We start from the raw sequence: 22,576 nt of genomic DNA on the forward strand, positions 1-22,576 counted from the left end.
CGTGCCTCTGGAGGTCAGGCAGGCGCCAATGTTGTGTTGCTTTCACCATCTCCTGAAAACATTGTTATTCTGAGAGGCTTTCCATGAGTGACCAGCTGCGGTTTATTTAGTTCAGGATCTGTTCTTTTAAAACGTTTTGTTTTAATTGTGGGACTTTATTCTTTTATCTTGCTGTTCACCGCTCCGAAATCTTTGATGTGGAGTGGTATATAAATCAGACACTGAAGCTGAAGCTCAAATATTTTGGCCACCTAATACGAAGAGAAAACTCCCTGGAAAAGACCCTGATGCAGGGAAAGATGGAAGGCAAAAGGAGAAGAGGACGGCAGAGGATGAGATGGCTAGATAGCATCACCGATGCAATGAATATGAACTTGAGCATACCCCGGGAGAGAGCGCAGGACAGGAAGGCCTGGCGTGCTGTGGTCCATGGGGTCACGAAGAGTCAGACACGACTTAACGACTGAACAACAACAAGTATATACATACTGGAAATAAATAAATTGTAAAATAAAATAATAAAACACCAGCCACTAACAGAGAGCTAGCTCCCTTTGTAAGAGGGCCATAAAGTGGCACTTGCAACTCCCCCTAGCAATTTCAAGACCAATGGCCAGTTCAAATAAAGTTCATGAGGTGGGAACTTCCACCAGTCCAGAAACACAGCTGACTTCCTTCAGCCGGGTAAGCAGAAAGCCCTCACAGAGGAGCAATGGGAGGCGGGGAGAGATGCCATCAGGCTAAGCTTTCTCATCAGCTCACAGATGGTCCGGTCGCTGCAGTTGTGACCTGATCCTAGCTCTGCCTTTCTACTTCGCTGGGTATGTACTATCTGCAATATTATTTTACATTAGGCCAAGCGTAGAGTGCATGTCCCTCGCTAGGATGTGCCCACACAGTCCAAATGCTTGCCATCTGAGCATACAAAGCCTGGAATACATACACTATCTGGAATACAAAGCCAATCTGTTTACTGGGTAGAATACTGGCATTGGCCCAGGGAGATCCAAGTTTAAATTCCTGATTCCTGGCCTTGAGCACATTGCTGTCTTACTACCTAATCTGTCTCAGTCACAAGATATATTCCATGGATGCCATCTTGAGATCCTTGGAGGAAGGGTGGGATACAGCTAAATAAATAAAAACATTCCATCCTTCCATTAAGATTACAGACCAAAACAGGCATAGCTTTACATGCGAGTCCAGCAGCCATTTTTAAAAGAAGTATTTATACTCTAGAGTATGTGCAGACCCCACCCCCCATCACCATGCTAGGGTCCTGATCTGGATTGGGGCCCCTGTGTCTACTCTAGAGTAAATTTTTTTCCAATGTTGCTTCTAGACACACACAGAAGTAATGTTTGTGTTGGTCCTGATTCTTTGGAAGACTGGAGCACAGAGATTTGCATTTGTTGTAATGATGGGAAGGCAAGCTCCCCCCTCCCATGAGATGAAAGAGCTTCAGCTTAGAAATGACACGCACTAGACAGGATGTGTTTTCATGTTTGGTAAATAGAAAAATGACAGGTGGTGGGTGGGATTCTTTGATTATTCTTCACCCACAAATAAATCATGGAGGAGGAGGAGGAGTAGCAGCATCAGCAGCTTCAATGAGGGACCCAGCAGTTAGCTGAACAGAGCCCTAGCACTACAGTGACAGCTCCCTCCCTCTACTACCAGCATATGACTGGCTCTTGGTGGGGGTAATGGCACCACTCACGGCTGCTCAGCTGGATGGGAGACAGCTAGAAAGAGTTGGCTGACAGGTTTAAGCTCCTACTTGCATGCAAATCACAACTCAGCCCAGAAGCAGCCACAAAGCAGGAGGGATTCAGAGTTTCTTCAGGCTCTGCCAGCTAGCCTTGCTGTTATCTCTCACTAATAAAACACAAGCAGCAGCGGAAGGACCAGTAACAGCTGGGATGAAGGCTGCTTTGAAGGTACCGAGTGCAGAATCAGATGGAACTTGGGGAGATTGTTCACAGGCTAGACCAGCCTTCTCCAACCTGGCACCCTCCAGCTGTGTTGGACTACAACTCTGGGCATCCCCAGTATAGCCAATGGTCAGGATTGCTGGGAGTTGTCAGCCAAAACATCTGGAGGGCACCAGGTTGGGGAAGGCTGGTTTAGACCCTCTCTTCGAGAGAAATCTAGGGTTGGAAAAGCAGGGCGAAGTTGAGGATTGTTATTAATGTGTCTGTGTTTTAAAGAAGGAAGGACTTTATGGCATAGGGATGCAAAAGAGGTGGGGGCATAGAAAAAGGGGCAATAACAGATTTGCGTGCCTGGGAGATGAGGGGGTCTTGTGCTAAAAGAAAAGAAAGAAAACTAGATGGGAGGAGAAAGTTATGTGGGAAGTTGGGGCCAAGGGTGAGAAGAAAGTGGGGTTGTCCACTCCGCCCTCCCTCTCGCCGAGGCGACAGCAGGAGAGGTTTCCTCGGAGGCTGTGCCTTCCTGCCAGGGCCACCTGCTTGCTGCGGTTGGCCCAGCCACGGGAAAAAAAAGACGCCGGGGCCACCGGTCATGACATCCGAATAGGCCACGGCTGCATCCAGGCTCGAGTGGAGCGGCTGCCAGGGAAACGGCCCGTTGCGCCTCCCGGCCCGACCCTGTGCCTGTTTACTTGGCAGTGAGCGGACTGAAGGGCGGGCAGCCAGGGTGGGCGGGCGAGCGAGCGCCACGGAGAGGCGGGCGACGCCGCCCCCCCGGGCGATCGAGCCTTTGGCTACCTGGCAGGGTCCAGGGTGGGCCGCCGCCGCCGCCGCCGCCCTGATGGAGTTGGGCCACTGCCCCGCCCTTCTGCCCCGCCACTTGGGCGCCGGCGGAGCTGCTGCCGCTCCTGGGGCCGCCGGGTGGTGGCTCTGGCGCCGACGGCTCCTTTCCCGCCCTTCCTCTTTCGATCCCAGAGCGCGCTTGACCGCCCAGCCGCCGCCGCCGCCGCCTCCAGCCCGCACCGGGAGCTGCAGCTGAGGCGGCCCCATCCTCAGCACGCCGGGCCTCTTCTCCCGGGCTGCCAGAGCCGTCCTCGGCGTCCTTTCCCGGTCTCTCCCCACCGCCTCCCTTGCCAGGCGCGGAGCGGAGGGGACGTTGCGCAAACCAACTCGGCCGATCCAGGCGGCGGCGGCGGCTGCTGGGGCAAACTCCTCCTCACTCTGCCGCTCTCTGTCTCTCTGTCTGTCCCCCTCGTGCTGCGGGAAGTTGTCGATGAGCGCCCCGCCGGTCATCCGGCCGCCCAGCCCCTCTCCGCCGGGCGGCGGCGGCGGCGGCATCTCCTTCCACCTTCAGATCGGCCTCAGCCGGGAGCCGGTGCTCTTGCTGCAAGACTCCTCGGGGGAGTTCAGTCTGGCCCACGTCCGGGAAATGGCTTGCTCCATCGTCGATCAAAAGGTAAGGCGCCCCGGCCTCCCTCCCCTCCGGGGGCGCGGGGCTCCTGTCTTCCAGGCCCTTGAGGCGGGCGACGTCGCAGAAGCGAGTGCCTCTGAGCGCGTGCAGAGCGTCTCGGCCCGCCACGTTCGCGATGAAGCGTCAACGGCTGCCTGGACAGGAGGCGTCAGTTTCAGGGAGGTCTGAGCCCCGGGACCTCTCATTTTGGGCTTTCTTATTGCTTAGAAGAGCCCTGGGGCGTGGTGGGGGGACTTGAAAAGATGTGTGTGTATGTAATGTACTCCTCTTCGTCTTTTTCAACTTCTCCCTGCTTTCCTCCATCTCCCTCCCTTCTTCCATCACCCCTGTTATACTTCCCATCGCTAGAGTTGTACTCGTTGACTCTCTGCAGGGTTCGCGCGGAAGAAAAGACCCCCCCTGCCTCCCCCCCCCCAATTCAACACAGACACTCCCTCCCCGGTCTCTCTCTCTCTCTCTCCCTCCCCCCCTCTTACCCTGTGCCAAGTTTTAAAGATTGACTTTGTGGGAGGTGGGCTATCAGAGGAAGGGGGGGGACGGGGCGTTGGGGGCTCACCAGCAGCTGTTAAAATAAGAAGGCGGCCCCGCACTACCCGCTGGGGAAAGAAAGTTTCCACTTCGCAAGCCAGAAAGCCAAACAAGTCGGCACGCTTTGGGAAGAGTGAGCTCGGGCCAGCAAGCAACCCGATGCCCGTCGACCCGATGTCTGGGGCCCATGCCCTGCCAGTTCTGACCTTTTGAACGGATGCCTCCCTGCCCCCCTCTTATGGAGGATGGGGGACAGAAGCAAGCTGGCAGAAATAGCGCCTAGGGGTGAAATGTCAGGAGGGTGCAGGAGCCCCGAGGTGCTGCCTTCCAAACTCCATCTTGTGGGTGTTTACTCAGAAGTAAGCCCCACCGTGCACAGAGGCTGGCACCCAGAAATGGGGATTTGCAGCCTAACAGCCTAGTCTTTTGCATGTCTGCTCCGAAGTAAGCCCCACTGAGCTCGATTGGACGACCTCCTGGGAAAGTGTGTATAGGATTGCAGCGCAAGCCGCTGTATGCCTGCTTCTGCAAAACCAAACACAGGTGCTGCTGTGTGATAGTTTTTATGGGCAGAGTCATGCTTTTCGCAGCAGGCAGCCTTGCGTAGTCACGGAGTGATTTTTCCAAAAAGTATGCCACACTTTTAAAAACAACACAGTCTAAGAACATAGGAAGCTGCATTATACTGAGTCAAACCATTGGTCTATGTAGCCCAGTATTGTCAACATTGACTGGCAATGCTTCTCCAGGGTTTCAGGCAGGATTTCTTCCAGCCCTCCCTGCCTGGACATTCCCAGGATCGAACCTGAGACCTTATGCATGCAAAGTATGTGCTCTGCCATGGAGCCACGGTCCCTTCCTAAGTCTTGGGGCACTTTGACAGACTAACAAAGTTATTCTTGCTTTTTGTTGACATTTATGCCCACTTCATCAGAAGCAATGTTCAACAGACCAACATACTTTTGGTCCCAAAGGTCCCAGGGCATGGTCTGAAGGCACATGAGGCAGCCACCTTGCTGAAGCTAAGCAGGTCTGGGTCTGGTCAGTGCTTGGAGGGGAGACCACGTGGGAACCACATGTAGCCACCTTGAGTTCCATGATGGAAGAAAGGTGGGAAATAAATAATACCTTTAAAGTTTTTTTCTTTAACCACCCCCCAATACTTTTCGTGTAATCTAGTCCCTCCATGGTCACACATTTGTTACTCTCTCCTGCCTGTCTTGGTTCATGAGCAGATTTATTGACTATCTCCTAGTGAATGCGGAATGGGAGGTGTGTATCTACAAACACTTAACACGTGCATCTGATTGAGGAAAAGGAGGCTAATCACAGTGCACTGGACAGACTGAGCATTTCTTATTATTTACACCACTTCCACTAAAGAGTGGTGTGTGCCTTACATGGTGGTGCCCCATCCAGGACTTAGTTTAACAATCCTTCCTCAACCTGGTACCCTCCAAATATTTTGGACTTCAAATCCCATAATCCTCAGCCAGCATGCCCAATGGGGTCAGGAATGCTGGGACTTGTAGTCAAAACATCCGGAGGGGACTAGGCTGGGAAAGGCTGGTTTAAAGAGTTGAACGGTGTAGTTGTGTGCCTTCAGGCCCTTTGTCAGCAGGCTTGCGTCTTCCCCTTGGAAAGAGATGGTACTCATGTCAAGACCTCTGGTGGTCACACAGGGAGCACATCTGTCTCCTAAATTTTTGTGAACTGCCCAGAGAGCGTTGGCTATTGGGTGGTATAGAAATGTAATAAATAAATAAATACATAAAAGTGTTAGGAATCCCTTAGAGAGCAAGTGGCTTGTTATGGCATGAGCGTTTTGAGAAACAGCCAGTTTTCTCAGATGCACAAAATGGATTGAGAAGGTAGCAAATGATGAAGTGGGCTATTGACTAGCATGATCAGTAATTTCACAGTTGGTTCCTTACCATCTAGCCACCATTTGTTTCCCATGTGGTTCACCTTCTTCCTCACTGAACCTCTGCCTTTGCATCTCCTTTTTTTAACCCATCTAATAAGAGAGAGCGAGAGCGGAGGACAGGAAGGCCTGGTGTGCTATGGTCCATGGGGTCACGAAGAGTCGGATACGACTTAATGACTGAACAACAACAATAAGAGAGAGAGAGTCCCAGTGGCCTGCGAGCAAAGGAGCTGTCAGTCTAGTACATGTCTATAGCTCGTTCTTAAATGTGGAATGGTATTTCCTGAGATAATCAGAAAGCGGGATGTGGTCGGTGACAGATTCTTGCATGCTTTTTAACTCTGCAATGCCTTGTGCAGTTTTTTGTAGTGGATTGTGTGAAAAATCTCTAGATACAATACCAAGGCAAGATCCTGCCTTACTTTGTTCTTGGTACTATAACTTGCACGAATCCTGACCTGATCTGTGACATACCATCCTAGTTTAATGGATGTATTTATTTGTTGTATTTGGAAGCAGAGCAGGATAACAAGGCATTCAGAGATGTTTTCCCCTCACTGTAGCAATTCTGTTCAGCTAAGCACTGGCGATTTGCTCAAGGCCACCAAATGACCTTCGTGGCTGAGTGAGTATTCGAACAGGGATTGCCCACATCAAAGCCCAACCGTCTAGCCACTGCACTGGCTCTAAGTAGATGTGGTGTGTGTGTGTGTGTGTGTGTGTGTGCGTGTGCTGCTGCATGGCGATGGTGTTTGTATGTCCATGCTGTGGTTTGCAACTTTTGGAGGGAAGCAAGGCTGGATAAGCGTTTCAGGCCAGCTTCCATACAGCAAAGGAATCATACATTGGAAGAAGAAAATCAAGTAAAGGTTGATGTGAAATTATAGGCTTGGGTGTGTGTGTGAGCAAAGAGATGTTTCTACTCTTCTTTTTTTGACCTTCTGTTTAAATCATATTTTCCTAGTGCAGCAACAGAAATGCTACCTTGAGCAAAGATGATTTGGTTCCATGTAACGAATGGATAACACCTCTCTCTCTCTCTCTCTCTCTCTCGACATCACTAAGGTACCCAAATACTTCTTGTCATGGAAGACTATGGAGAGGGTGTAATAGCTACTGGAAATCATGACCTAAAACATCAAATCCTGTTGGGGTGGATATGAACTAAGAAAAGAGGCATCCCTTGTTCCAGACTATCCCAGCTCCTAAAAGCAGACATGGAAGTTTGAAACTCCTTTTGGAGTTTTGGTTTTAACATCTTGTGGGCTGGGCGTGGGGTGGGGGACACCTCCCCAGCCAAACACAGATGCTTCTGTTGAATAAAGGGTGGAGGCCTATGCTTGTTGGACCCTGGAGGAAAAATGGCAGGAGCAGAAATCTAGAAATTGTGTTACACTGGCCTTTCTTTCCCACTGGAGTGATCGTTGCCTGATAAGGCTCAGGCAGGAGCAAGATTACTTTTGTAGCATAGTGTGTGTGTGTGGCGAGGAGGGCACCCTGGCACGATGTTGCCATGTCAGCCAGAAAACACAGTGTGTGGAGGTGAGACCTAGTTCCCTTTCCTGGACACACACTCTTCTTAGGGGCACACACTCTCTGAATTCTGTATAGGGTACAGGTTGTGGCTGAGTTCACATGTCATGACCACCCAGGGCTTTCTGCGTAGTTGAGAATGAGCAGGAGTGAGCATGCTGCCTCCCCCTGCCCTGCCCCCCTTGATTAAAACAACCCAGGGATGCTTCATCCCTGGGCTGTTCATCGTGATGTCCGAACCCAGAATTGGAGGCTGTTGGGGGAGGAACAACCCAGACATGCTCACTCCCCCTTCATTATAAAAAACCAACGCTTAAACCATGGGGTGTTTGTGACATATGAACTGGGTCTGTATGTCATTCAAGACTTTTTGTATTGAGATTGTGTTTTACTATATCAGTTCTGCCAATATGTACAGCATGTAGTTTTGATGCTCTTTGGCATAAAACCTAATTTCACAGTCTTAATTTAATCTTGGAGGCCTAGGTCAGAGGTGACGCATTTGTAGCAAAAGGCATTCATTCCCACAGCATTGTCCCCCCATATTGCCCATGAGGTGCTGTCTAAACTTTCTCTTCTGTCTGCTAATTTGTTGTTCTTGCCACTCTATTTATCCAAGAGAGATAATCAAATTATAACTTCAATACTGATGCTCTGTTCGTAAGTAATATGTAAAAACAATGAGTTTTACAATGAGTAAGGCACAGCATGTTGTTGTTGTTGCATTGTTTTCCCAAATTACACATTTTATCCAATAGACAGAAATACCCACTGCAAGGGTCTACATCTGTGTATGGCTGACTAAGTACAACCTCTGAATGTGCAGTGGATCATTCAAGGTTAGTAGTGCCTTAGCCCTGGATTGGGGCTGCCATGAACAGAACAGTTTGTTATACTCTGTTTTTTTGATACAGCTCAAAGGACACAAGAATATGTATGCTTTCAAGACCTCCAGGTCTCTTCATCAAGCAAGATGTTACAAAAAGCAGGTTGGCCAGGGTGGGGTGAGGTGGGAAGTGAAGTTATAGGAGGAGAAAACAAGGTATTGATGTTGAAGTCATGATGTTTGTATAGCCAGAGTCTGAAGAAGACATCTGGAGATCTTGAAAGCTTGCACATTTTTTGTGACCCTTGAGTTGGCCCGACAAAGATATTAGACTAATGCAGGTTTTGGCATTTTTCTTGTAGCCAAGACAGTTACCTTTGCTTTTTGTATGGTTTTTCAGTATTCAGTTTGCTTCTCTGGCTTTTTTTCCTCTTCATTTTTTGGCCAGTCATTTTAGGTCATCTCTATGGAATGCAGGGTTACAGGCATTGTGAAAAGAAATAAAGGGCTAAGCTTTTCTGCTGCTAGGTGGTAAAGTGATAGGACTTGTGAGAAGAAAAGATAAACAGCAAGTTCTTGTGTTCTGACACCTGGAGTGTGCTCAGCAAGCTTTTTGATGCTTATGAAAAGCTTAGTCTTGGGGGACAAATTGAGCTTGGTGCAAATGGCTGAGATGATAAGTGTCCCAAGCTGCCTAGGACAAAAAGATATGAGAATAGGCAGGAGTCTTTCAAAAGCCCTGGTGCTGAATTTCAGCCTGGGGAATTGGCAGGTGACCTCTGTGCATAATGAGGGTAATTGAATCGCACTTTGTCAACAGCCTGTACTATCCAGTTATACTGCTGAATACAAGATGCTGTAAATGCAGAGTGGAAATTGTTAACTTCCACAGAACCCAAAGTCACCGTTTTTGCCACTATCTCTCATTCTTGTCCTGTGTTTCTGCAAAAAAGATATGTGATTGACTGACTTTAAAGAACTACTCTGAAATCTACTAAGCGCACAATGTTGTTAAATGTGCAACCCAACTTCTTGGTTACAAAGTGTTATTTTTCATAAGCTCTTAATAGCGTAGATGTGCTAAAAATGTGTGCTTTTGCTTGTTAGTCAGAAGCCTCTCCCTTCAAAATGCACATAAGTTTTGGGAACTGATTTTCATATAAAAAATGATTTAAGGACAGTTATTTGAAATACACATGTATGTATTATGTTTTGTTGCTAAGTTCATTAAAAAGTTTGAAAATAATTGTATCTGTTTTTAGAACCAGTGTCTAACTCTGTTTATGTTGAGAGAAAACTCTTCCTATACTTTAAAGGTCAGATTTGTATCTATAAAGACAGCAATCATTAAATACTGTTAAGCCTTTGATCATTTATAAGTAAGGGTCAAACTAAACATCCTTAAAATTGGCTTATTTACTTCAGTGTAAGTGTGCACGGTCCTGATTTGGATCAGGACTGTGATGCTCTGGGAGGGTGGGATTTCCTCACTGTTTTCACCCAAAATTACCCCCCCCCCATGGGGTTGGGGGAGGTTAAAAAAAGAAAAAAAAAAGTATCCATTGTATTATTAATAGTTCTAATGCATTCATATTACTGCACCATTATTCAGCGTTCTTTATGTAGCACATTTTCTGAGTAGATCTTTCTTTTATCTGACTTAAGTATTGCAAAGAGGAAAACATATTCTCCCCCCAATTTTGATTGATTTCTTCAGCAATATTCATTTAATCTGCAATCCTATGCTCTCCTTACCTGGGAGTCCAGTTGACTAATACAGTGGAACATCCTTCCAAATAAATATGCACAGGATTGTGCTATTAGGCTTTCTGTATTAATTAAAATGCTTAGTTAACAATTAACAGTGTAGAGGGTTATTTAAAAAAATACTGTACCAGTTAGCTATTTGCTTTTAGACAGAAGCTCATGCTGTCCTTTAGCACATGGACCTCATCTTTAAAGGCAAAGGCAGGAATATCATTTTGGGAAAGGCAGGGGGAGGCAGTGCCCTTCTGCCCCATTTTCAGACCTTGTATCTGTGACCAGTTTAGCACCTCTGTCTTCCCTGGCTTTAATGAGCCAAGAGAAATTGAAGCTCTGGATTTTTATGATGATCAGAACCCATTGTGGACTGGTATAGTTTTAATCTAGTCTGAAGAAGGGAGTGGTAAAACCTTTCTTGAATAAACCTTCTCATGATCCTTATGATCTAGGGCAGGGACAGGCAACCTCATGCCTTCCAGATGTTTTGGACTACAACTCTTGTAACCTCTGGCCATTGGCCATGGTGGCTGGGGCTGATGGGAGTTGGAGGGCACCAGGTTGCCTATCCCTTATCTAGGGCATTATAGGCTACTGTACTGTCCTCCATTCTTCATTGAAGTTCCTGAGGCGGCAAAGTGTCTCCAGGCACTTCTGGATGTAATGGATTATCTGGATCCATTTCAATCCAGCTTCAGGATGGAGTCTGGCCTGTGTTGATCACCCTGGTGGATCACCTATGCTGGGATGGGCAGGAACATGACTCTCTTGATTCTCCTGAATCATTCAGTTTTTTTTTATAAAATCATTCAAGATTTTAGGTATCCTTTTGGAGTAGAATGGGGATATTGTGCTTTGAAGATTCCATTCCTACTTCGCTAGGAGGTCCTAGAAGATTAATCTGGGGGATTGTTCCTCTGTTAGGGAGCTCACTTGCAGCCCTTCAGAGGTGTATACTGCCCCCAGTAGTTGTTCAACATCTTCATGAAACCGCTGGATGAAGTCATTTTTATATTTGGAATGAGTTGTTATTAGTATGTGGATGAAACCCACCTCTATAGATCTAATCAGGTGTTCTGATTCTGTGTCGAGTAAACACATAAGGAGGGGGAGTGTGCTAGCCACCCCCATCATTGCGTTTGTCACCCTGAACTCATGGAGTATCCTGTATCCATGGAGGCTCTCCATGTGAGTCAGAGCACTCATTTTCCAGCTTTCAGAATCACATGGAGAGCCTCCACAGGTAGAGGAGGCTCTCCAGAAAGTCGCTTTCCACAGGTAGAGGCCAATTAACATGATGATGGAGGGGTGCAGGGCTGGCATGTTCCCTCTCCTTGAATGTTTACACAGAATCAGAACACTCGAGTAGGGCTTTTTTTGGACACCAACTGGTATCCGGAATGGACTGGGTGAGGGAGAATAAGCTGCATCTCAATCTAGAGAAAAAAAGAAAAGAATTTCTAACAGTGGACCATTGTCATTCTGCTGAAGTGGTGTGAACATCAGAGCTTTCCTACTCCCCCCCCCCCAAGATCACATTGACAGCATGGGAGTACTTCTGGATCTTCCTCCCGGATGTCCAGTTTGAGGCTGTTGTTACCATCAGCTTTATTGCCTTTGCCTGATTTGCTAGCTGTGTCTCTTCCTGGGGAAGTGGGGCCTGAACACTCTTCCCTGGCAACTTCAGGTGGGGGTGGAGTGGAACTTGAGACAGGATTGCAAATTAGCCAGGTTCCAGAATCATACAGTACTCCAGTTTAGCTTTTGCTAAAAGAAATACAGACGCACTTAACAAGGCATCTTGGTAAATGGGTGCAAGAGTGCAAGAAAGAAATAAGTTCTAGTAATGGGTTGCTGTGCGGGCGGGGGCGGGCAAGAGAAGGGGTCAATAGCCTAGAAGTGGAACAATACAAGATTTTATGCCCAAGCCAATTGCACAGATGACACACACAATCAGTGCACAAACAGTGACTTAGGACGTGGTTGTGTGACTTTCAGTAGCAGATCACATGATCATGCCTATCTAGATAAAAATATGCAGGTCCCAAGATGCTTAGGGCGGTTGAGGGTATGTTCTGTAGTTTGAATTGTGTCTGGAATGCTATAGTTGGCCCGTGCAGATTCTAGCGTGGTATTGTAATGTGCTTCCAAGGACTGCTGCATTCTGAACAGTAGTTTGCATCGCTTTTCATCCAGTCTCCTCCATATCTGTTAGACATGATTTCACATAAGCTACATGCTTTGCAAGTCTGTAAAAGCACGGTCATTAAACCCCTATCTATGTTTGCGAATAAATTATGATTGTGCTATTCCCACAAGGAAGTGTTAGACTTGCTCACATTTACATTTGGAAACCACATTACAAGCAGTGATTACAAGGTTAACCTGATTAGAGTTGAATTGCAAGATTCTTCTGACAGCTTTGGAAAATAATTAAAACTGAAACAGAAGATAATCAAAAGCATCTAGGACAGAACTGCTAAACCTATGCTAAATTACTCATCCTTTTATTTTCAGTATTTCATGATTAATTCCACAGGAGGGCCTTACAGTTTGGTCCTAAGATTGGTTATTAGAGATGTACAGGCCTGGGAAAACAGCAGAAACAATGGGGACTGCCCCAAAATATTCAGAAAAAAATATCCCCCTCCCAATTTTCTAAAAATCCCTGAAAAAGAACAAACATTTTCTCCTGCATTTTTATGGTGTGTCCCCCCGCCCCATTCCCCTCCCCCAGGCATTCATATCTGTAGTTTCCCATGAGTAAGTTCCATTGGTTTCAGTGGCTTACTTCCTAGCAAGTGTGCAAAAGGATGATCTACATAGGCTCCAGTGCTAGAGCTTGGATATAAGAAACCCAGGTTTATATCTTCTCTCAGCTCTGAAGCTCATTGGGTGATCTTGTATATATTTCAGCATAGCCCCTATGTAAAAGGTTTTTTTGTGATGATAAAGCGAAGACAACATATACTGCTCTGAGCTCCTTGGAGGAAGAGCAGCAAGCAGACTGGTGACTTCTGAAGTTGGCAGGGCTGCAGGTTTTAAATGTTGGTCCCTTCCCCCACTCAGACTTGTTCTGCACTTATAAAGGAAAAAGTGCTGTTAAACATGTGTGGCGTTCCCTGCACTCTCACCACTGAACAGCACCCCCTATCTCTATACACGCAAAGATATGAGGAATGGCTTTCTTGTGACCATTACTTCCTGATTATGTTGAACTGCAGCACCTTTCATTTAGAAACTTGGCTATGATATATTGCAAAAGTTCTTGAATTTATGCATATTTTTTAAAAAGGGGGGTTGAACACATTCATGCTTAAAAACTAAATCAACAATTACATCAAAACCCTAGTTTTAAAACATCAGGGAACATTTTGCTCCTGGTTATATGCAGTCTGTCGCCACCCCCCCCCCCACAATTCCATTAAAGTTCTCAAAAACCAAACTGCTTCCCCTCCTAAAAATGAAAAGAACTAATTATTGTAGCAACATGTACAAAGGTAAGGGTTTCATTTGAGCCAGGTATCACTAAAGCTTTGCATCACTATCTATTTTCATAGCTCGGTAACCTGGAAATGGGCAGTAATAACCTCTGCATCTGCAGAGTACCTCTCCACTGATAAATCACAAGCAGCCTCTCCATATGACTGGGAGAACATCTCCAAGGCTTGCAGGAGATGTTGGTCCATGCATCCAGGCAATCTGGGTGAGACCCTCAGTTTTCATTTCATACAGAAAGCTAGGCAATAGAAAGCAAGCTGTAAAGGCAATGCTTTGCTTTCCACCATTGAGAAACTGCATCCGGTCTTGTTGTCAGCAATTCGGTAGTGGTGGTGTTTTACCACCCCTGCTTTGCACTCCTGCCTTCCCCCCACTAACATTTTTAACTCAGCTGGCAAGCACAAAGTTATCCCCTCCGAAGTGAAACAGTTCAAGGTGCTTTCTAACCATCCCTGACTTGAGAGACTAGTTTAAATAACAAACACTCATTAATTGAAACACAGGAAATCAACCTTGGAGACTTTCATCTGGGTAGACGTTGGGGTCTGTCTGCTTAGTTATACAAGACAGGGTAGGGGAGCAGAGACCAAAAACCCAGGTAGGCTGAAACAAGCCCTAATATACAATATGCAGTGGGAGGACAGTCAGACTGCCTCATCTCTCTCCAGAGTTCATCCAGATGAGAGCCGTGTTCAGGTGTTCTATATCTGTGTACAGTAAATGCATGAGGAGGGTTGCTCTAGCACAGCCCCGTCCTCATGCGTTTCTGTTGCCCGGTACTTCTGGAGGGCGACTTTGTGAAGAGGTGAGTCTTCTGTATCCATAGAGGCTCTCCACACAATAGAGAACCCTGATTTTCCAGCATTCTCAATCATGTAGAGGGCCTCCATGGATACAGAACACTCTTCTCCTCAGAGTGTCACCCTCCATGAGTAGAGGGCAATGGAAATGTGTGAGGAGGGGTGGGTGGCGCTTGAGCACTCCTCCTCATGCGTTTACTATACACAGATACAGAAACCTGTAGCCCTCCCATGTTTCTCCACCGCTTCTTTAATCTTTTTGCTCTTCAGAACAAACATTTGTTAAGGGGAAAAAAATGTAATAGGTGGCACGCAGTGCCTTTTGATTAGTAGGGTGAGGAGTCCTCTGTCTGGAAGCCCCCCAAGCCCCCTCCCACTGTGCAGGCAATGAGCTGTTGCTTCCCAGGCCCCAAAGGCAACACTTGTGTCTGCCTTTGCAAAAAGAGGAGGAGGAGTAAACAGGAGCCAGGAGCAACTTGGATTGAGAGACAACCAGTCCACTGCCTATGGGAGAGAGACTTATCAGACTGATCCCAGCTGGACTGATCCCAGCTGGCGTCATTACCTGACTTGTTCTGCAAGCTTTCCTCCTGCTTCTGGAGTTCCAAGAACCAAAACAAATAAACACAGCAATGCAATTGTCTTTAATTGTATGTCTCCCTCCTTTCTTTCACCTGTGATCAGGGGGCCTCCACCCTTCGGCCGGAATACTAGAGCTGCCACTGAACAGAAGGCTACAAATGTGGGGGGAAAAATAACTCTTGAGGGTGTTTATGTACTGTAAAATTCTACTTATATCAAAGTGTGACTTCTGCAAGGCACAGGACAGTCTGTGCATTCATGATTAGGGACCTACCTTTTGGGTTCTCACATGGATGAACCATTGCGAGCCAGGGAAGTTTTTGGCTTCTCTGTACACACCACTGAGCCCAGTGTTCAAATGTTTGGGGACAGGCTGCTGCTTCTATTTTAGTTCTCTAGCACTTGGGAATTTGAATGCAGACAGCAGGGTGCATTTGGCACGTTTGTTTGAGCCATATGGAGCAATTTGGTCTGCTTACCCTGATTATGATGCCCATGCTTTTTGCTCGTGGTAAAGTTTAATTGTGTGAGTGACTGAGAGAGAAGTGCATGGCCCTGGTTTAAGGGGAAGAGCGATGCTTTACCTTTATGCCTCCATTGCTTCCAATGTGGAATGTACTCTTGTGGCTAGAGAACTGATGGAGCTTTAGAATTTGGCAATAATTTGCATAAAATTAACCTGGGACAGTATCTGACGGTGTCCTCCTGCAAACTCAAATACCACTAACACAGCTCCGCCGAATCTTTTCATTGTGTGAGCGGTTGTGCATTATGCTTGTGCAACTGGTTGCACAACCAGTTGCACAAGCGTAATGCATAACCAGGTGTGAAAGTGTAATGTGCAACTGCACTTGTGCAAATGTAACTTGTGCATAGTTCTTAACCTAGCTTCTGCTAGTGCAACACCGTTTGCACTAGTGGAATGACACAATTGGATACCACCTCATATTTTGAATGTATTAAACGGGCACAGGAGTGCCCCTTTAGTTAAGGTGAGTCGTGAAAAAAGAGGCTATTTTAAGCCTCTACCCGATAAAGTCTACAGTTGTGCAAACTATTGAAGTGATCTGGTAAAAATTGCTACAGGTATGGCAAATTAAAAAGTTCTGAAAATTGACACATTTGTACTTGTTACTCCAAGCTGCCGCTTGGCATATCATATATTTCTTTCAAATTTTGGTGAGAACTACTGATATACTTTATTCGAGGGTTGTTGATGAGATGTGCCTTTTGTTGGTTTGGTGAAGTTCTGAGCAGTGGTACAAAAGTTATCAAGGTTTTTCTGCCCTGTGAAAGCCTATGGCAGCAACGGCTGGCAAAGTTATATCAGAGCTGCTCTGTTTCACTCTGAAGCTAGAGTGCTGCCAGTACTTTAATGTTTTGAGAGGAATTCCAATGTCCCTGTCAGCATTCTGATGGCAGGGGAGGGGTCACAGGAAACTGTCAACAAGAGTGAGGTAACTTTGAAGACTGAGGGAATCACTCTCATTGATTGACAGACCACTGATGAAGAGGAGATAGGGAAAGTATATGTTGTAACCCTGTGCTTACTTCTGAATAAGCCTTTCTGAACATACAGGGACATATCTATTCATTTGTACACATCTACTCAGTTAATGACTTGTTAGTTTTTTGTTTTTTAGTTTGTGTTCTTATGTTTTTCAGAACACTAAAAACGTTCCTTATTAAAAACCAGGGAAATGCAATGATAAAAAATAAGCTGCTGGGTTAAGGTAAGAGTTAGGGCTATCTCATGTTGGCTCAAGCTCCACAAAGCCAGGAAATTGGAAACTAAGGCTGAAGTCTTAACAGATGTGGCCCATGATCAGTGATGATGTTGTGCAATGTCACAAATTGTGCTTGCTTACAAGCAACAAATAGGTGTGGGTAGCAGGAGGATTCCTCTAGCAATACAGTAAGGCTCAGGTGTTTCATGAAGCAATACAGGATCAGGACAACGTGGGGCATCTTTGCTGGCCCCAGGCATTCCATTCTCCTCATCTGGATTTGGGCCTGAAAGACTCAGGAAAAGTGTGGGTGCATGGAAGGTAAGTTGTAAACAAGCACAATTTGTGACATTGCACAACATCATTACTGATCACCAGGCACATCAATTAACGCATCAGCCTTAGCTTCTAATTTCCTAGCAATTTATGGAGCTTGAGCTAACATGAGATAGCCTTAACTCTGGTCTTAAACCAGTGGGTTTTTTGATAATTGAATATATATGTTTAGAATGAGGCCTGTCTGAACACTAAGGGTGTTTTTAAATGAGGCATTTATCTTGCACTCGTGATTGTTCACCCATGGAAGTTTGCAAGTCCTTTTCATGATGTCATCAACCTCTGGTACCTCTCATTTTTTAGGTTTATTCCGCCATTTTATAAATTGCAGAAAATGCAGTAACAACCCCACCCCCCACCATCAAAGAGGTGGTGTAATTCAAGAATCATGCAATATTATAGAAATCTTGTAGTGCCATATAGAAGACGAAGCCCTGGTAAGGCTGTAGGATTTTTCCTTAATGTACAGAAACCCTAAGGTATGTTATTGCTATACGTTACACATGTGGGAAATGAGCTTGAATGAAATGCGAGTTGTTAAAGAGTCTTGCCTCTGGAGTTAATATTTACAATCAAAGAAGCATGCATCACAGGTGTGAATGAGAACCACAAACAGAGATGGAGACTTGAATCAGATCTGTAGTACAGTGTTCATTGTCCTGACACACTAAAGTAGATGGGAACTTCTATATGATCTTTTAATCCTCACTTTCAGAGCAGGAGATGCCTTTAACATATCTGAGTATGTTTATCAGAGTTTGATCAAGGATTATGGCTAATATTTTTCATGAGAAGAATAACATATTGTTTAGATTTGTTATGCATTGTGTTTATATGTTGCACTCTGTTAATTGTTTAGCACTTGATTTCATAGAATCATAGAATAGTAGGATTGGAAGGGGCCTACAAGGCCATCGAGTCCAACCCCCTGCTCAATGCAGGAATCCAAGTCACAGCATCCCTGACAGATGGCTGTCCAGCCTCATCTTGAATGCCTCCAGTGTGGGAGAGCCCACTACTTCCCTAGGTCATTGCTTCCATTGTCGTATTGCTCTAACAGTCAGGAAGTTTTTCCTGATGTTCAGCCGGAATCTGGCTTCCTGTAACTTGAGCCCATTATTCCCTGTCTTGCACTCTGGGATGATCAAGAAGAGATCCTGGCCTTCCTCTCTGTGACAACCTTTCAAGTACTTGAAGAGCGCTATCATATCTCCCCTCAGTCTTCTCAAGGCTAAACATGCCGAGTTCTTTCAGTCTCTCTTCATAGGGCTTTGTTTCCAGTCCCCTGATCATCTTTGTTGCCCTCCTCTGAACCCTCTCCAGCTTGTCTGCATCCTTCTTAAAGTGTGGTGCCCAGAACTGTACACAGTACTCCAGATAAGGCCTAACCAGTGCTGAGTAGAGGGGAACTAGTACTTCCTGGGATTTGGAAGCTATGCTTCTATTAATGCAGCCCAAAAGTGCATTTGCCTTTTTTTGCAGCCACATCACTTTGTTGGCTCATATTCAGCTTGTGATCGACAACAATTCCAAGGTCCTTCTCGCTTGTAGTGTGGTTGAGCCACATATCCCTCATCTTTGTAACAGTGCATTTGGTTTCTTTTTCCTAGGTGTAGAACTTGGCATTTATCCCTATTAAATGTCATTCTGATGTTTTCTGCCCAGCGCTCCAGTCTATCCAGATCACTTTGAATTTTGTTTCTGTCTTCCAAAGTATTAGCTATCCCGCCCAATTTTGTGTCTTCTGCAAATTTGATCAGCATTCCCTGCACCCCCTCCTCCAAGTCGTGAAGAAAAATGTTGAAGAGCACTGGGCCCAGGACTGAGCCCTGCAGTACCCCACTCGTTACCTCTCCCCAGTTTGAGAAGATCCCATTGATAAGCACTCTTTGAGTCCGATTCTGTAGCCAACTGTTTATCCACCGGATCATTATTTCATCTTGCTCACTTTGAGCTAGTTTGCTCATCAGGATATCATGGGGCACTTTGTCGAAAGCTTTCAGTCCTTCCACTCATGTTCAGGTGATATGTTGTAGAACTCTTCCAGAATTTAGGTTGTGTTTTGTATGGCCAAGTTAAAATATAAGTGGAAAGGAAAGGTTCCTCCTGTGCAAGCACTGAGTCATTACTGACTCCTAGAGGGATGTCTGCTTACGCTGGCATTTTCATGGCAGACTATAGCGGGGTGGTTTGCCATTGCCTTCCCCAGTCTTGACTACCTTTCCCCCAGCAAGCTGGGTGCTCATTTTACTGACCTCGGAAGGATGGAAGGCTGATTCGACCTCAGCCAGCTACCTGGGACCCAGCTTCTGCTAGGATCGAACTCAGGTTGTGGGGAGAGTTTTGGTTGCAATACTGCCGCCTACCACTCTGCGCCACCTGAAACCTTTTAATGTTTCAGCTCAGCAGTGAATCTTGCTAAATTCTGAAGGCTGATTACCTGTGTGCATGCAAGAGAGAGAGTTGGGGGGGGGGAAGGGAACTGACAAGGGGCTTCTCAAGAGACTAGCAACCCTGAAAAACCTTCCTTTGTAGTCTGCCATTTGGGTCGTACAACATTGTGAGGACATGGAAAGAGAGCTTGTTCATCAGAAGGAATGTTAGCGATACAGACCTAAGAAAACTGATAGAGACACACAATCATCACGTCCTGTTCCCATTTGAAAGCTGCCATTTCAAAGCAGCAGGATTATGACAGAAGGAGGAGTAGCAGATGCTGTTCCCTACATCTCTAATGGGATGCCCTGTTTCTCTGGTGTCAGTCGCCACACAAATGATTGCACTGAATTAGAATAGGATGTGCCAATCGACTTGCACTGAGACTGGGACCCCTTGGTTACGGGTAGTAGTGTCATACTACCCATAGCCACTTGTGCAACCCCATTCCAAACAGCAATCCATATCTCAACCATCCTTTGACCTGGAACAAAGAATCACATTTTCCAACAATAATATAAATGGCTCGAATACTGGAAAAATGTAGGGATGGACGAAAGTCACTTACCTGATCCCGAAGCTTGCTTCGCGGTGGGGGGGAGGCGCTCCGTCCCTCCCCCCGAAATTCTGGGCGGGGGGGAGGTGCCCCGTCCCTCCCCGCCGAAATTCTGGCCGGGGGGGAGCGCTCCGCCTCTCCGGCCGCGAAAGTTCTTCTCCTGCCGGGAGGCAAATGGCGGCAGCCGTAGCCGCCGCTGTTTGCGTCCCTGGCCTGCAATCAGCCGTGATAGGCTACATAAATGTTTACGTAGCCTATCATGGCTGACTTTGAAAAAAAAAAAAAGCGCTTACAAACATGGCGGTGCCCATGGGCGCCGCCATTTGCGTTCCTTATTTTGGCACGGGTAGTCTATGTAAATATTTACGTAGACTACCCGTGCCAAAATAAGTAATGCAAATGGCGGCGCCCATGGGCGCCGCCATTTGCGTACGCGCTTTTTTTTTCTTTTTTCAAAGTCAGCCGTGATAGGCTACGTAAACATTTACGTAGCCTATCACAGTGTTTTTTGAAAATCTAGCCGTGATAGGCTACGTAAATCTTTACGTAGCCTATCACGTTTGTTGTTGTTGTTTTTTTTACTTGGAAATGGCGGCGGCGGCAGCCGGTCAGAAGACTGGCTGCCGCCGCCGCACCGCCGCCAAACCGCTGCCGGGAGCTGCCGCTGCCAGGGACATTCGCTCAGGGTAAGTCCCATCCCGGGGGGGGGGCGGGGGGGGCAGACTGTTTCTCCACCAGTTTCAGGGGGCCGAATGCGTTGGCATTCGGCCTCCCGGAGATTCGTGGAGAAATTCTCTGACATCCCTAGAAAAATGTGATTTACCTCAAGGTGGTGTTTCTCTTTTAGGATGGAAGGTGGATTACGTGCTGTGAACGAGCAACAAAGGTTTGTTGTATTGTAAACTCATAACCAAAGTGAAGTTGTGGGTGGATGTTGGGCAAGACTCTCGGCCTAACCTCCCTTACAGAACTCTACATAAACATTGGAAAGTACTTCATGTACTTAAAAATGCTATAGAAATGATTAAGAAGAATTCTTCTGTGTCTTATAGAGGATTCTTTGAAAAAGAAGTTTTTTAAAGTCTTCAAGTATCTGCATATGGGGCTGTTCATTTTCATTCATCATCTCAAGTGTAGCAAATCATCCAAATGGCCTTGTAGTTGAAAAGGATTTAAAAGTCAGCCAGTGACTTTATCAGCACTTGGAAAATATCTCTTCAAGAAAAAGAGTGTGATTTATACAGCAGGATACAAATGTTATACTTAGAAGACAATTAGTCTGAAATGTTGCCTTTTAGTGTCTCATTGTAAACAACAGAACTACTACGACTTCAAGTGAAAGATTAATAAAACACACCCCATGTAACAAGACTAGACTTGTTTGCCAAATTAGAAAAAAAAATCCACAGTTTTCAATCAGAGTTGCAACTTCATTTATTTTGGGACAATCATTGTTCTGCCTCTTTAATCCCATTGTCATAATTCAGTGAAAAAACACATATATTTCAGGCAAAGTAACTTGTTACCTCTGTTTGGCCCTTCTAATGACAATTTCCCAATCAAAATTAATTCCGGACAAGGTGCTGTCCATTACTGGTTTTCAAAAGGCTTTTATTGGCATTTACTGGAAATGGGGAAATGCAGTTAATAATAGGCTAACAAAAATTATAGAAATACAAACGGCAGTCCTAAACACAGATACATGTCTCTGGTCCAGCATGGGAGAAACAGCAGCCTGGGTGGTGATTTTCAGCAGGTTATGTTTAAATTTAAGAGTTAAATATTTTCTCCTCCAGAACAGCTGCTCCAAACAAATCGGCAAGCTGAATTTCATTAAAAATGAAAAAGCTGGGAGAACTAGTCCAGGATCTCCTGGGTAATATGTTGTTTGGTCCTCAAGCAGAAACTGAAAGTTACCTGTCATTTGAGTTAGTGAATACCTTGTTTAGGGTTAGGCTGCATTCACTCTCTAGAACTGACATTCATCCAGAGAATCCAGATGACATTGTTGCCAGACAAGGCTGGCCCTACCATTAGTCCCCCTTCCCCCCGAACAGTCCTCCTGAGCCCCTTGGGCCATTCTACTGTCTTGAATGATAGAACTGTGTGTGTGCCTCACAGCCTCTTCTGTACCTCCTAAACTAGCCTGCTGCCTTCAGTTTGGGGGAAGACACAATGATGTGGGATTCAGCTACCTGTTCAGTCCAGCTTCCTCGAATGGAATAGAGGCAGCATTACCTTGTCCATTGCCTCAGGCAGCAAAATGTCTCAGGCCAGCCCTGTTGCTAGCCCACTGCATTCCAGTATTTGTTGTGTTGCTGTCCAGTCTCCAGTCTTTTCAGACTTAATTTGTCTTCAATTGCACTTACAACACTACCGTGTTGAGTGTGGACTGACAAAGTGCTTTGAAGATTTCTTGTGCCTGCTGTCCTTTCCCCTCTCAGTCAAAGTATTACTGAATCAGCCCTTCAGTTAGTAATTTCTTGTTCCCTGGTTCTGGATTCTTTACTAACAGGGGTGGCCCTAGACTAACTGCCAGCAACTGGTGCCCTGGGTGAACCATTGAGTTGGCGCCCCACTCCCAAACCCCAAGGGCAGATCTAGACTGAGGTTTTAGTCTTTCAAGTTTCTGTTTTAAATCTGGCACTGTATTGTAAATCT

General features: G+C 46.0%; 1 protein-coding gene across 1 annotated transcript in view; it reads left to right on the top strand.

The window, feature by feature from the left end:
• The first annotated feature begins 2,338 nt into the window (after positions 1-2,338).
• The window catches only part of PRKD1 (protein kinase D1), a 147,360-nt gene continuing 127,122 nt past the window's right edge, over positions 2,339-22,576 (top strand). The window contains exon 1 of the mRNA XM_084827267.1: positions 2,339-3,387. Within this exon, the coding sequence (XP_084683393.1) occupies positions 3,205-3,387 (183 nt within the window). The 5' untranslated portion in view covers positions 2,339-3,204. The remainder of the gene's footprint in view (positions 3,388-22,576) is intronic.

Source organism: Heloderma suspectum, chromosome 1 (assembly GCF_057233095.1).
Source record: "Heloderma suspectum isolate Gila_16-S chromosome 1, 16-S_ref, whole genome shotgun sequence".
Lineage (NCBI taxonomy): Eukaryota > Metazoa > Chordata > Lepidosauria > Squamata > Helodermatidae > Heloderma > Heloderma suspectum.